General features: G+C 42.3%; 1 protein-coding gene across 1 annotated transcript in view; it reads left to right on the top strand.

Moving 5' to 3' along the window:
* Positions 1-13,478, top strand: part of DNAH5 (dynein axonemal heavy chain 5) — a 282,567-nt gene that overhangs the window by 225,870 nt on the left and 43,219 nt on the right. Inside the window, 5 exon segments of the mRNA XM_023239471.2 lie at positions 1,748-1,885; positions 6,239-6,374; positions 7,185-7,501; positions 8,065-8,220; positions 9,399-9,581. Of these exon segments, the coding sequence (XP_023095239.2) occupies positions 1,748-1,885; positions 6,239-6,374; positions 7,185-7,501; positions 8,065-8,220; positions 9,399-9,581 (930 nt within the window).

Genomic DNA, 13,478 nt, shown 5'->3' on the forward strand with positions numbered 1-13,478 from the left:
AGCTACAACAATGGTGATTTAGACTGTACTCAATTTAATGATAATGAGATTTCTCCTTGAAAACCATGAATATCAGTCCATATAAACAGAATGTTTAAAAACAGTAGAGCCTTAAATATTAAACTTGGACAAAAATATCTATTTTTTTAAAAATTTATTTGAGAGAGAGAGAGAGAGAGAGAGAGAGAGAGAGAGAGTGTGTGTGTGTGTGTGTGTGTGTGTGTGTGTTCAAGTGGGGGAGGGGCAGAGAGAGGGGAGACAGAGGATCTGAAGCGGGCTCTGTACTGACAGCAGAGAGCCTGATGTGGGGCTCAAACTCCCGAACCGTGAGATCGTGACCTGAGCCAAAGTCGGAACTTAACCAACTGAGCCATCCAGGCGCCCCTCTTTTAAGCCACCGCAACAGGTGCAGTTTAGAGCTGACCTGAGAAAAAAAATGTCCCAAGAGTGAGATCGTTTCTAAACTGTAGTTGTTAAGCCTGTCCTTGGTTCTAGTAAGTAATGGAACTTTGAATTTCTCTTAAAGAATTATTCTGCCAAAGCGTGGGAGCCTGAGGTTTCCAGATAGGAAAATGATTTTACTTCCAAAAAACTTTTTCAAGGTAATCTTTTCTTCTGAAACACCCCAGAAAGAATGTGGCCCTTATAGCGGATTACCCCATTAAAGTCAAGTTTAACATTTTGGAGAATTAAAAAGGAAAAAAAAAATTGATTTCAAAAAATTAGTTAAAACGTCTAAATTCCTGCATGCATGGGCTATTTTCTACATCTCTTTTGCTCCAATTGCTTTTGAATATGTCTTTTGAGTCAAATTTAGTAGCTTCCTTAAAACATATACTTTTGATTAGTCACGGCTCAAGGTACCAATCGTTTTAAGGAAGGCGAACAATATATGAAAACTACAGCAACCACGTCAAGATCACCACGACTCACAACATTTATTTTCAGGGAATAATCATGTTCCATCCTTTATCTCGGTTTAACATTCTTATCAACAGTGAGGAGTCCTACTAGGCAGATGCTTCTTTTAATATTCTGGTTTTTCTTTCTCTACAGTTCTTAATATTACAATGTGCTATAAGGTACCTATATGCATTTAATATTGCAATGCTCTCATCTAAGGACTAGCAAACTCTGGCCCACAGGCCAAATCTAGCCCAAACCTGTATTTGTATGGCTTGTGAAATAAGGAGAATTTTTGCATTTTTTCTTTTTTTTTTTTTAAGTTTATCTATTTTGAGACAGAGATAGCATTAGTGGGGGAAGGGCAGAGAGAGAGAGAGAGAGAGAGAGAGAGAGAGAGAGATTCCCAAGCAGGCTCTGCACTGCCAGCACAGAACCCAACGCACGACTCAAACTCACGAAGCCATGAGATCATGACCTGAGCCAAAACCAAGAGGCGGACGCTTCACTGACTGAGCCACACAGATGTCCAGAATTTTTTGCATTTTTACATGGCTTTGAAATAAGTGCCTGAACAATAGCCTTGATTTTGCCTCTTACCCAAAATGTCTAAAATATTTACTATCTGACACTTTAAAATTCTCTGACTTCTAGTGAACTACAATTTTCTGCTTAGAAACATTTATATCAAGTCCACATTAAGGTTTGATCTTGACTGAATGCAGCTTGAGAAGACTCTAGGGGTAGAACAGAGAAGAGATATGAGCACCGCCGAGTTCTCCGACTCTGAGATGCTGGCGGCTTGGTTTGCCGCGCATCCTTCACCTTGATGTGTCCTGTGCAGGCCAACTTGGTGGTGCAGGAGAATCGCTACGTCTTGGCCATGCAGGATCTGCAGAAGGCCCAGGCCGAGCTGGACGACAAGCAAGCAGAGCTCGACGTGGTGCAGGCCGAGTATGAGCAGGCCATGACTGAAAAGCAGGTAACTGTCCTGTGGCCTGGGAGGGACCTTCGTACACCAACGTGGCTCTTGTAAACCCTTTGTTCCTTTGCTGCCTTCTCTCTCCAAGGGTTTGGTTCCCAGAAGGGATTGATTTTGCGTAGACACGTTACATATACAACATATAATCCCTCACTAAGCCCTGGAGTTTGTTCCTAACACACGCCAAGGACCTTGGTGAGAGGTCAGGATGGTCAGCCAAGATAGGAGTAGGTTCTGGAACATAAACACTCTGAGTCTCCTTACTGATGGCAATGGCACAGTACCTCATGAGGCACTTTCTGTCCTGTGGCCTGGGAGGGACCTTCGTACACCAACGTGGCTTTTGTAAACCTTTTGTTCCTTTGCTGCCTTCTCTCTCCAAGGGTTTGGTTCCCAGAAGGGATTGATTTTACGCAGACACGTTACATATACAACATATAATCCCTCACTAAGCCCTAGAGTTTGTTCCTAACACACGCCAAGGACCTTGGTGAGAGGTCAGGATGGTCAGCCAAGATAGGAGTAGGTTCTGGAATATAAACATTTTGAGTCTCCTTACTGATGGCAATGGCACAGCACCTCATGAGGCACTTTCTGTTACGGTTTTCAAATCCTGACCTCCCACTTCATCTCATTTAACCTTTGAAACAATTTTGCAAGGGATGCAAGGTGGACATTTTAATTCTCACTTTGGAGATAGGAACTGAGGTCCAGAGGGTGGCTCCGGGTCTTGGGCTGGACAGTCTGGACTAGACCTTGGCCTTCTGGTGTCCACTCCAGGCCTCTCTGCTGGACCTACGTGGCTGACCACGTGGCTGCATCCTCATGGCCATCTACCGTCTTCTCAGCCCGTGCATACTTTGCAGCTGGAGGACCTTTCAGAATCTGGGTTCATACATCTCTGAGCCACTAGGCATTAACAACTTCTTTATCTTACTTATACTAATTCCAGTTCCGCTGGGGACTCTTTGCGGCTGGAAATGCAGGCAGCGTTAATGCAGACCTAGTGTAGCTTATGCTACAGAGCTCCTCACTTGTCTAGGCTTCTAGGAGCTGGGGTTCCTGGGATTTGTAGTGCTTTAGGGGAAAGGAAACCGGGTTGTGACTGGCAAGCATTTGTGTATAAGCATAGAGAAAATGCCTAGAAATTTCAGAGGAAAGGCACCAGAGTTTCTAAGTCACCAGGACTTTGTAGTGATTTTTTTCCCTCTCAGTCTAAATACATGTTCACTTGGGTCTTTTGTATTTGTAAAAAAATCTCTAATTGTCTTCTTTTTTAAAAAAAAAATTTAAGTTTATTTGTTTGAGACAGAGATAGAGCAAGCAGGGGAGGGGCAGAGAAAGAGGGAGACAAATATTCCCAGGCAGGCTCCATGTTGTCGGCAAAGGGCCTGATGTGGGGCCCGGACACACAATCTGTGAGATCATGACCTGAACCCAAACCAAGAGTTGGACACTTAGTCCACTGAGCCACCCAGGTGTCCCTCTAATAATTTTGTTAAAGTGGACCGCTCCCCCCACCCCCGCCTGATTATATAAGCTTCTGGCCCCATAAAATCTGTATCTGCCTCTGATAAATCCTGTATTTGTTAGATAAGAGGTAGATTCACTCTGTTCTTTCCTTGATGATTTTCTGGAGTTTCCTCCTGCCCCTTCTCAGTCCTCTCTTGTCAGGATTGAGATTCCTGCTCTGGTAGTCCATTCTCTTATGGGAGTCCCAGCAAGGGAACTTCGATAAACACTTCAGTTTCACTATATGCAGAACGAGTGATGCTTTTGCTTAAAGATAAATCACCGGAAAGCAAAATAAGAGCTTTTTAGAAATTTTAGAGAAGTAATTATGTAACCTGTTTGGGTTTGTTAATTATGCTCTGTGAGATTCACTTATCATAATGTAAGGAGACAATTAGCATCACAATTTGAAAGCACCTACTTCAGAAACTATGGGGAAGGCATACTCATTTCTACCATGTTGCATCCTCACCTATGTTGGGAGATGCTACTGAATACACTAAAAATATTTTACGCCTCATCTTATTATGTTTCAGTTGTAACATTTTTGCATTAATTCATTCAATATGCTTTTTTGGTTTTGAGCATCTGCTGTTAGGACCCTACAAGACCTGCTCCCGTAGAGGTATGGCTCTGACTTGAAAACTTGTTTCAACAAATGTCAAGCTTTTAAATTAAAAAAAACACAAAATCTGGCTGTGAGTGTATCTACCTCCCACACGCTGGAGTGAATCTGACCGTTAGTCATTTTGTGGCTCCTTCCTCCTGCATAGGGCTCCTTGAGAGTCCAGGAGGCTCACAGGCTTATAGAAGGCAGGGAGGGGCAGGGCACCCAAGCCCACAGTTCATCATGGTCAGATGGATAAGCTCACAACTCAGGCCTGTGTGTCCCCTGAAGAAGTGTGTGCTCTGCTCCTCTCTGCACAGGGCAGTGCCTTTTGGATGACCCATTTCCCTAGGGCCTCTGGACAGCTAGTCACTCTCTGGGAGTACTAACAGACAGTGGGCTGGGACACTGCCCAAAGAACCCAGGGGATTCTGCTCCCTGCCCCCGCCAAGCTCGGGGGTGTGGGGGGAGGGAGCTGCTTTAACTCTCATGAATCTGCTCCTCTCTCTTCCCTGTACCCTCATCCCCTAAAGGAGTGTGGGGTCCCAGAAAAAAAAAAGCCAGAGAGGAGGGCCCTGGCCATTTTCTTATTTGGCCAATTGGGAGTTGGGATGATGAAATTCAGGAAGACAACCTGATCTTTTTTTTTTTTTAAGTTTATTTATTTTGAGACAGACAGAGAGAGTGCAAGCAGGGAAGGGGCAGAGAGGGAAGAGAAAGAGAATCTCAGGCAGGATCTGCACTGTTAGCGCAGAGCCCAGCCTGGGACTTGAACTCTCGAACCGCGAGATCATGACCTGAGCCAAAATCAAGAGTCTGACGCTTAACCAACTGAGCCACCCAGGTGCCCCAAGACAACCTAATCTTAAAAATAGCTTTTACATGAAAAGTTTGTTTCAAAGGGAGGCAGAAATAAGTGATGCAATGTCATACTTCCCAGCTGATATCTTTCTTCTTGGGGAGAAACAAACAAATATGGGCCATATAGACGTGGGGATGCACCCCAGCTGGGTTTTAGGTTTTCTGCATTAACTCTAGGGGGAAAGGAAAACAGAGCAGACTAGAATCCCAGAGAACAAACTAGGATAAATATCTTGCTTTTGAAAAACACTGTATTGGGTTGTTATTACAAAAGCAACTGATGTTCCTTGCGGAAAATACACATAGGTAATCCTGGAAATGAACTCTAAAAGTTCATTTTAGATAAAGAGCAAAGTATTTGCTGTCTGAACATATTCCTTGATTTACATATGTTTTAAAAATATATGTAAAATATAACATTTAAAAATATAATTCAACACATAACTGCTTTATAAGTTGAATTTTTAACTTAGTCATATATCATGAATATCTTTCTTAGTTATAAAAATTTTCACAAGATAATTTTTAATGGCTTCAGAGTATTTTTATTCACTGGCACACCAAAATTTATTTAAATAATGCTCTATTTTATTAGACATTTAGCATATATAACATATAAATATATACTATATTATGTGTAACGTATACATATGTTTTAAATGAACTTCAGTGACTGGTCCTGTAGCAAAATCTTTAACTCTTCCACTATTACTTCATACATATAAGTTTTTATAACTAGAATTAGCAGTTGTCTCAGAGAGAGGCCCATTTGTTTCTAAGAACCGAGCACTGAGTGGCCACAGCATGCGGAAGTCTGGCTCAAGTCTTTTATTGCCATGCAGAGTGCCAGGGAGGGACTGGCTGAACCAGGTGTCACCGGGATTTGTGAGCGAGCCTCAAAACACCACAGTCTGGGGATAATCTAAAGTTTCACCTAAAGAAAAAGGAGATGTGGAGTTAGATAAGGCAATAATGGTGCTAGAATTTTAACATGAGAAGTATTCCTGATTTTCAAGCAAAGATATGTATTTTTTTTTTACTTTTCTTTGTGCTTTATGATATTAGTAAGTATGCTTGTATTTTATTTCTATTCTTATAGGGAAGTCATAAATGATGCAGATCTCTATTATCTCTTAGTTATTAACACGTGGGGAGAGTCTGACCTGTTGGCTTGGGACCCTACATGAAGGTTTATAAGAGACAGTCTCTGGCTGACACAGGCACAAAGGCACTGAATCTTATGCTTCCTAGGAAATAAATGGCTCCCGGGTCTCAGAAGGGCAGCTAATATATAATGGTTTAAAATCATATTTTTGAGCCAGAGGCTGTATTTTTCTGAACATAAATTTCCTTCTGATTATGGCCCTTTTTAGACCTTGCTTGAAGATGCCGAGAGGTGCAGACATAAGATGCAGACCGCCTCCACGCTGATTGGTGGCTTGGCAGGAGAAAAGGAAAGGTGGACGGAACAAAGTAAAGAGTTTGCTGCACAAACAAAAAGACTTGTAGGTATGTATGCAAGTTCCTTTACTGATCAGATTATATGTTGACCACGGTAGGGAGTTAGCAAAGTGGAACTTTTATCAGAATACAAACCAACATTCTAGTACTTCAAATTCCTGTGTGTGTGTGTATGTGTGTGTGTGTGTGTGTGTGTGTATGTCCAGATATTTCAGAAGGATGAATATTGGTCTGGCATCTATGCAACCCTGAGTAGATGTATTAATGACCTTCAACATCTTATCAGGTCGTTTTTCAATTCCCTTATGAGCGAATGGTCATACTGATCAAGGTCACTTTGAATGGAGGCTCTGTCTTCTGAAGTTGTGTATCTTAGACTCCAAAGTCATACTCTTACATCCAACAAGAGTGGAAATAATCTAGTGCTTGACACTAGCAGGTATCACTTGACGGACCATTTGGACCCTGTTTAACAAGAAACCAACCTACTTCTTATTCACCAAGGCACAGCAACATGGTTACAGTTTGGTTTCTGGAAGTTAGTTTAAAAGAATGTTTGCCTTTGGAGCGCCTGGGTGGCTCAGTCGGTTAAGCGTCCAACTTTGGCTCAAGTCTTGATCTTGCGGTCGTGAGGTTTAGCCCCTGGTCAGGCTCTGTGCTGACAGCTTGGAGACTGGAGCCTGCCTCTGGTTCTGTGACTCCTCCCTCTGCCCCTCCCCCACTGGTGTGCACCTTCTCTCTCTCTCTCTCTCTCTCTCTCTCTCTCTCTCTCTCTCTCTCAAAAATAAATGTTAATATTCTGCACAATTATAAGGCTGATTATAAAATGCCTCAGTGGTGTTTTGTTTTCCGTTTTAGGGGATGTGTTGTTGGCTACAGCTTTTCTATCTTATTCTGGTCCATTTAACCAAGAGTTTCGCAATCTGCTGCTAAATGACTGGCAGAAGGAAATGAAAGTCCGGGAAATCCCATTTGGAGACAATCTAAATCTCAATGAGATGTTGATTGATGCCCCTACTATTAGTGAATGGAACCTCCAAGGTCTGCCAAATGATGACCTATCCATTCAAAATGGAATTATTGTCACAAAGGCATCTCGCTATCCTTTGTTAATTGATCCGCAGACTCAAGGGAAGATCTGGATTAAAAATAAAGAAAGCCGGAATGAACTCCAGGTAATTTGAGTTCAAGTATATTTATGTTACTGGTCAAGTTTTATTGTCTCTGATGAGCAGGAGTCCGAGAATAAAGAAATATTTGAAAATAGTAGAGTTGTAATCCTAATAGAGCAATAACAGTTGCAAGCCTAAAATCTGATATTAAGATCTTTTCTAAAAATTGTATTTACATTTGTGTTGATCTCTACTAATGCCATCTTTCAAAGGTTGCAGACTCTCTTCTGTTAGAGCCTAAAACTCTCCGTGATGAACAGAGCAGGGTGGAGTTCTATCACATTGAGTATACAGCACTTTACGAGGACACATCATGATTATTCCATTATTATTTATCACCAAATTGGTGGTGGTAGTGAGAAGACAGGTTGCACGGGGGAAGAACAGTTTGCTAAGGAAAAGGATGGAAACGGTTTAAGCTTTCTGTATAATTTCACCAAGAATGGGTTCCACATAAGGATTTCTAAAAATCTCTGCGATAGACTGCTGGAGCACCATTTAGTATTTGTCATCTCTGCACCTTGCATCATGATACTGTGAAAGCAACTCTTGGATCCTGTTCCTAGATCACATCTCTAAATCACAAGTACTTCAGAAACCACCTGGAGGACAGTCTTTCTCTTGGAAGGCCCTTGCTTATTGAAGATGTTGGAGAGGAACTAGACCCAGCACTGGATAATGTTTTGGAGAGAAACTTCATTAAGACTGGGTCTACCTTTAAGGTCAGTTAGACCTATTGATAATGATGTGTAGAGCCATAACCATGAGGGCAGGTAAATGTGACATAGATGGAATTTTCTCAATAGGCAGGAATTCAAATTTGAGTCAGTGCAAGAGGCATTTGCTTTTCTCTTCTCCACTTCCTGAGTTGGGATTAAAGTGTTCAAAAGCAGTCCTTTTAGAGATATCTACTTCACTCGTGTGACAGAATCTGACTCCATTTTGATGGTTGACTGTGGACATGTTTCAAAACCCACCATGCCCCTCACCTTTCTGTCCCAAATCTGGGCAAGCTGATAAGAAAACCTGGGGCTCTCTCCTTTGGCAGTGGTGGGACATTCAAGCCATGCAGTCCTCTGTTCATGCCCTGTGTGGGGACTCTCATCCTACCCCTACGCCCTAGCCACCAGCTGTTTTTTCCTACTCTCTCAATCAATTTTTGCGACCTGTTTGGGAGCCCACCTTAATCTTCCCCCAAATCTCCATAGGTGAGCAATAAACCTTTTCATTCCCTTTTGGTGCATGTGTGATGTCATCAGTCTTGACCTCTGAACCAAATTTTGGGTAAAGAATCCATCTCACTTCTGTGGTACGATCACACCACTTTTGGTGCAAAATTCTACATTTATGATATATATTAGTGCGCATTGAACTCCCTCCCTCCTTCTTCCCTCCTCCTTCCCTTCCTCCTTCTTCCCTCCTTCTTCCCTCCTTCTTCCCTTTCATCCTAGTGGTTTGAAGCCCTGTGAATGCCCAATGACCTCTTCTTTTTCGTTTACAAATACCTCTAGTTACATAATTGTTTAAAGCAATGCTTGATCCTGTGCAAAAAAGGACACGGTAAGGTGCATTTGTTTTACTACTTTTATTTATTTATTTATTTATTTATTTATTTATTTATTTATTTATTTATTTATTATCTTTTCAAGTTTATTATTTTTTAAGTTTATTTCTTTATTTATTTTAAGAGAAAGAGAGAGAGAGAGAGTGAGTGATCAGGGGAGGAGCAGAGAGAGGAGAGAGAGAATTCCAAGCAGGCCTGGCAATGTCAGCACAGAGCCCGATGCGGGCGGAGCTTGAACTCACAAACCGGGAGTTCATGACCGGGTCTGAAAGCAAGAGTCGAATGCTTAGCCAGATGAGCCACCCAGGTGCCCCGAACTTTATTTTTATAATAAAGGTGAAAGTTGGTGACAAGGAGGTAGATGTAATGGACGGCTTCAGACTCTACATTACCACCAAACTGCCCAATCCAGCCTACACCCCTGAAATCAGTGCTCGGACCTCTATCATCGACTTCACTGTCACCATGAAAGGTCTGGAAGATCAGTTACTGGGGAGAGTCATCCTCACAGAGAAACAGGTGAGTGAAGCGTGACCATCTCCTTTTCTGCATTGTGTTGTGATTCTTTCATTGGTGAAAATAACATGATAAAAGTTGTAGTAGGATTGAGTCCCCCCTTTTTATTCCTATGTTCTTCCCTTTATTAATTTCCAAGTATCTTAGGTAATTACTAATCGATTAGCCCATATGTTTTATCTGTCTCATAAATCACATTGATCAATTGATTTTGTGTAGACTAATGATGTAACTATGAGGCTGTCAGCCTCAGACTCGGCATCATTATTCTGGTCTTATTTTGCTTTATTTTTCTGAAGTTTGCTCTATTGTGAGTTCTACTCACCTGTTCACTTTTAGGTTTCCAGGATACAGTGAGGTTTTGCTTTCATTTGATTCATGATTATGCTTTTGGAATCTGAAATTAAACCTTTGTACCAGATCACACACCACATTCTCAAGTCTGATTTGTTACCTAAGAGAGCTCTGTGTGTGATCTGACATGACAGACATCTGGGGCCTCAGAGCTTCACGGAGTGCCTTTTGGAGGCTGCTGGCTTAGTTATGCTCTGCTAGTATAACTCCATATCTGTTTTCTCTACCTCTGTTTTGCGGAATAACTTCATGAGGAACAAAAAATGGCCACTAATTGGTAAACTTCTTTGTTTTGAGTCAGTATTTTCTCTAGGGAGCATGTGAGTCTTACAAGAATCTAGAGGGTTTCAATAGGACTGCTTTAGTAAAACCATATGAACTCTCAAAGTTGCTGTTGATTTTCTCCTGGGTTCATTAGCAATGAGGAGTCTAGTTTACTTTATAGCGCCTTCTACACCGACCTAATGGCTTATTTAGGTGAAAATTATTGGCAAAATCTTTGGAATCTCTCCTTCACATTATTTTGATTATTATTATTATTTTTTTTGTATGTTTCATGCTTGGTCTTCTGAGTCCTGTATGTTGATCTCTTTCTTTTTTATGTCCATCCTCCCACCCTTTTCTTTTCTTTTCTTTTCTTTCCTTTTCTTTTCTTTTCTTTTCTTTTCTTTTCTTTTCTTTTTCTTTTTCTTTTTCTTTTAAAAATACTTTCTTTTTATTTGTTAGTGCATAGTGCATAAATCATAGAGTCCTATGGTTAGAAGTTGCATAGAGTCATATGGTTGGAAGGTTCAATCTGACTTTGTAGATTCGTGTGGTTAGTAATCTCTGTATGGCAGGAAGTGATGCCAGAGTTCCGACCACAGACTTGAAGTCTCTCGAAGTAATGACAGCCTTTAGACCAAGTGCTTGCTTATTTTTGGAGCCTCAGTAGAGGTGGTTGGGAAGCTTAGTGCTGCCATACCGTTACTTGAGGAAGGACTGGGATTCCTGATCAACAGCTTGTGTTGTTGAGCAGGGAACCCCGATGGTCTCTGGGGCAGCATCCGTTCACCATATCTTAGGCTGCTCTCACCTGTGGCATTGGCTTCAAGGAGATAAGGGGCCCTGATGGCAGTTTGAATAATGTACTCGTCTTTGGTTTTCTCACATTCAGCTGAGATGAATATAGTCTCCTTGGAAGAAATAATTTGGCCTGACAGATTTTGTTTGCAACAAAACAGCTCCGGAGCCATAAGTGTTACAATAGAAGTTTGAGATGAAGTGAGAAACACTTTAAACTCCTTTGAAGACTTTGCTTTTAAAAGTTTTATTTAAATGTTTTTATTTATTTTTGAGAGAGAGAGTGCACGAGAGAGAGAGAGAGAGAGAGAGAGAGAGAGAGACAGCATAAATGGGGGAGGGGCAGAGAATCCCGAGGGGAGCGGGCTCTGTGTTGTGCAGAGCCTGACACAGGACTCAAACTCACAAACCTTGAGATCATGATGTGAGATGAAGCCAGACGCTTAACCGAGCCACCCAGCCACCCTAACTCCTTTGAAGATGTGAACAGCCTTGAAAATCCAATATGGATCCCAAGCTGGGCTTTTTCTTACCTCCTGGAAAGGTATCTTGAGTATCTTGAGAAAATTACTCCTTTACTGTTGTCTCCTGATGAGAATCCATTCCAGCCTCACAGTAGATAATTCTTAGAAAATGTATGGTCATAGGAACGTGACTCTTACTCTTATAATATTAGAGGGTCCCTTATGCTGAACCACATTATTATAGAACATGTAACCTATTTTTTTTTTTTTTGAGAGAGAGCTCAAGTGAATGAGGGGCAGAGAGAGAAAGGGAGGGAGGGAGAGAGAGAGAGAGAGAGAGAGAGCAGCAGGACTCACCCAAAGCAGGGCTCGTGTTTACCTAAGGTCGAGCTCATGCTCACCCGAAGCCAAGCTCAAGCTTACCTGATACAGGACTCGAACTCACGAACTGTGAGATCATGACCTGAACCGAAGTCAGATGCTTAAGACGGAGCCACCCAGGCACCCTAACCTGTATTTTCTTTCCTCTAATGTAAGGTCTCATGCAAGAAGTGAGCTGGTGGGCTGAATTTTGATGAATTTTAATTCATTTAATTTTTGATGAATTTTGATGAATTTTGATGAATTGCACTTCTTGCAAGCAGCCATTTCTTTTGTAGCATCTAGTCCTCTCACCGCATTCCTGCGTCAGCTCACATTGCCGAATCTTCTCAGCCTGGGTGGTGGCAAGTGGGTCTGAGTTGATATCTGGATCCTTCGGGGCATTTCTTGAAATTGCGTAACTCATTTGAAAAGAGCCAACAGATACAAAAAGTGTTTTTAAGTCTGAATTGTTCCTTTGACCTCAGTGACAAGGAGTCTTTCTAAACATGATCACTTTTTAGGTAATTATTATATACATGATACCAATATAAAATGTTATAGAGCCAAGGGGGGCTATCAGAAGCCAGGAAGACCCCAGCAGTAAGAAGTTGGTGTTGGCCAGGGTGGGGAGGGGGCGCTGGGGTGGCTCAGTCAGTTAAACGTCGAGGTCTCGATTTTGGCTGAAGCCCCGCGTTGGGCTCTGCGCTGGCTGTGCAAAGCCTGCTTGCGATTCTCTCTCTCCCCACCCTCTCTCCGCCTCTCCCCTGTGTGCTCTCTCTCTCTCTAAATAATAAATAGACATTAAAGAAAAAGAAGTTGGTGTTAGAAAGCATCTTCCTTTACGCATGGAGCTGAAATGAAGGGTGATTCTCTACAGTCACAGTAACTTAAACCTTCCCTGGTCTGTCGATTCTTCTTGTGGAAGGTGGCTTGGGACAGTACCTTATGATACCAGGGATTCTTTGAATCCATAAACCCACCAGCTGTCCAGTGTCTTGGAGATACAGGTAGTGGGATCTGGTCTTGTGAGTGCTCGGCCGGACAGCCTGCTGGAGCCTCGGGTTTGTTTGCTTCAGAAATGAAGGGAGGGGTGCCTGGGTGGCTCAGTCGGTTAAGCGTCTGACTTCAGCGCCAGGTCATGATCTCATAGTTCGTGGGTTCAAGCGCCGCGTCAGGGTCTGTGCTGACAGCTCGGAGCCTGGAACCTGCTTCAGATTCTGTGTCTCCCTCTCTCTCTGCCCCCTGCCCTGCTCACACTCTGTCTCTGTCTCTCAAAAAGTGAATAAATGTTAAAATAATGATGATGATGATGATGATGATGATGATGATGATAAACCAGCAGCAACAACAACAACTTCCTTGGATTCACTCTCACCTTGCCCCCAGAGAACAAGACAGAAACTCAAAGAGTACTGTATACTATTAGGAGGAAAATACTAACATAGATTAACAGCATTTACTGGCCACACAACACAGGGCTTCAGGGCTCACCTTGTTCAGAATCCTAGATGAGCAAGCAGGTCCAGCACTTGATTTCCTTTGGAGGTGGAAGAATCACTCAAACTCAGTGGAACCGAGAGGAGAAATAATGTAACGAAGCCCTAAACAGACATCGTTATCATCAGCTCACTGGTATGGAGAACAATAAGTCTGAGTT

Source organism: Felis catus, chromosome A1 (genome assembly GCF_018350175.1).
Source record: "Felis catus isolate Fca126 chromosome A1, F.catus_Fca126_mat1.0, whole genome shotgun sequence".
Taxonomy (NCBI): Eukaryota; Metazoa; Chordata; class Mammalia; order Carnivora; family Felidae; genus Felis; species Felis catus.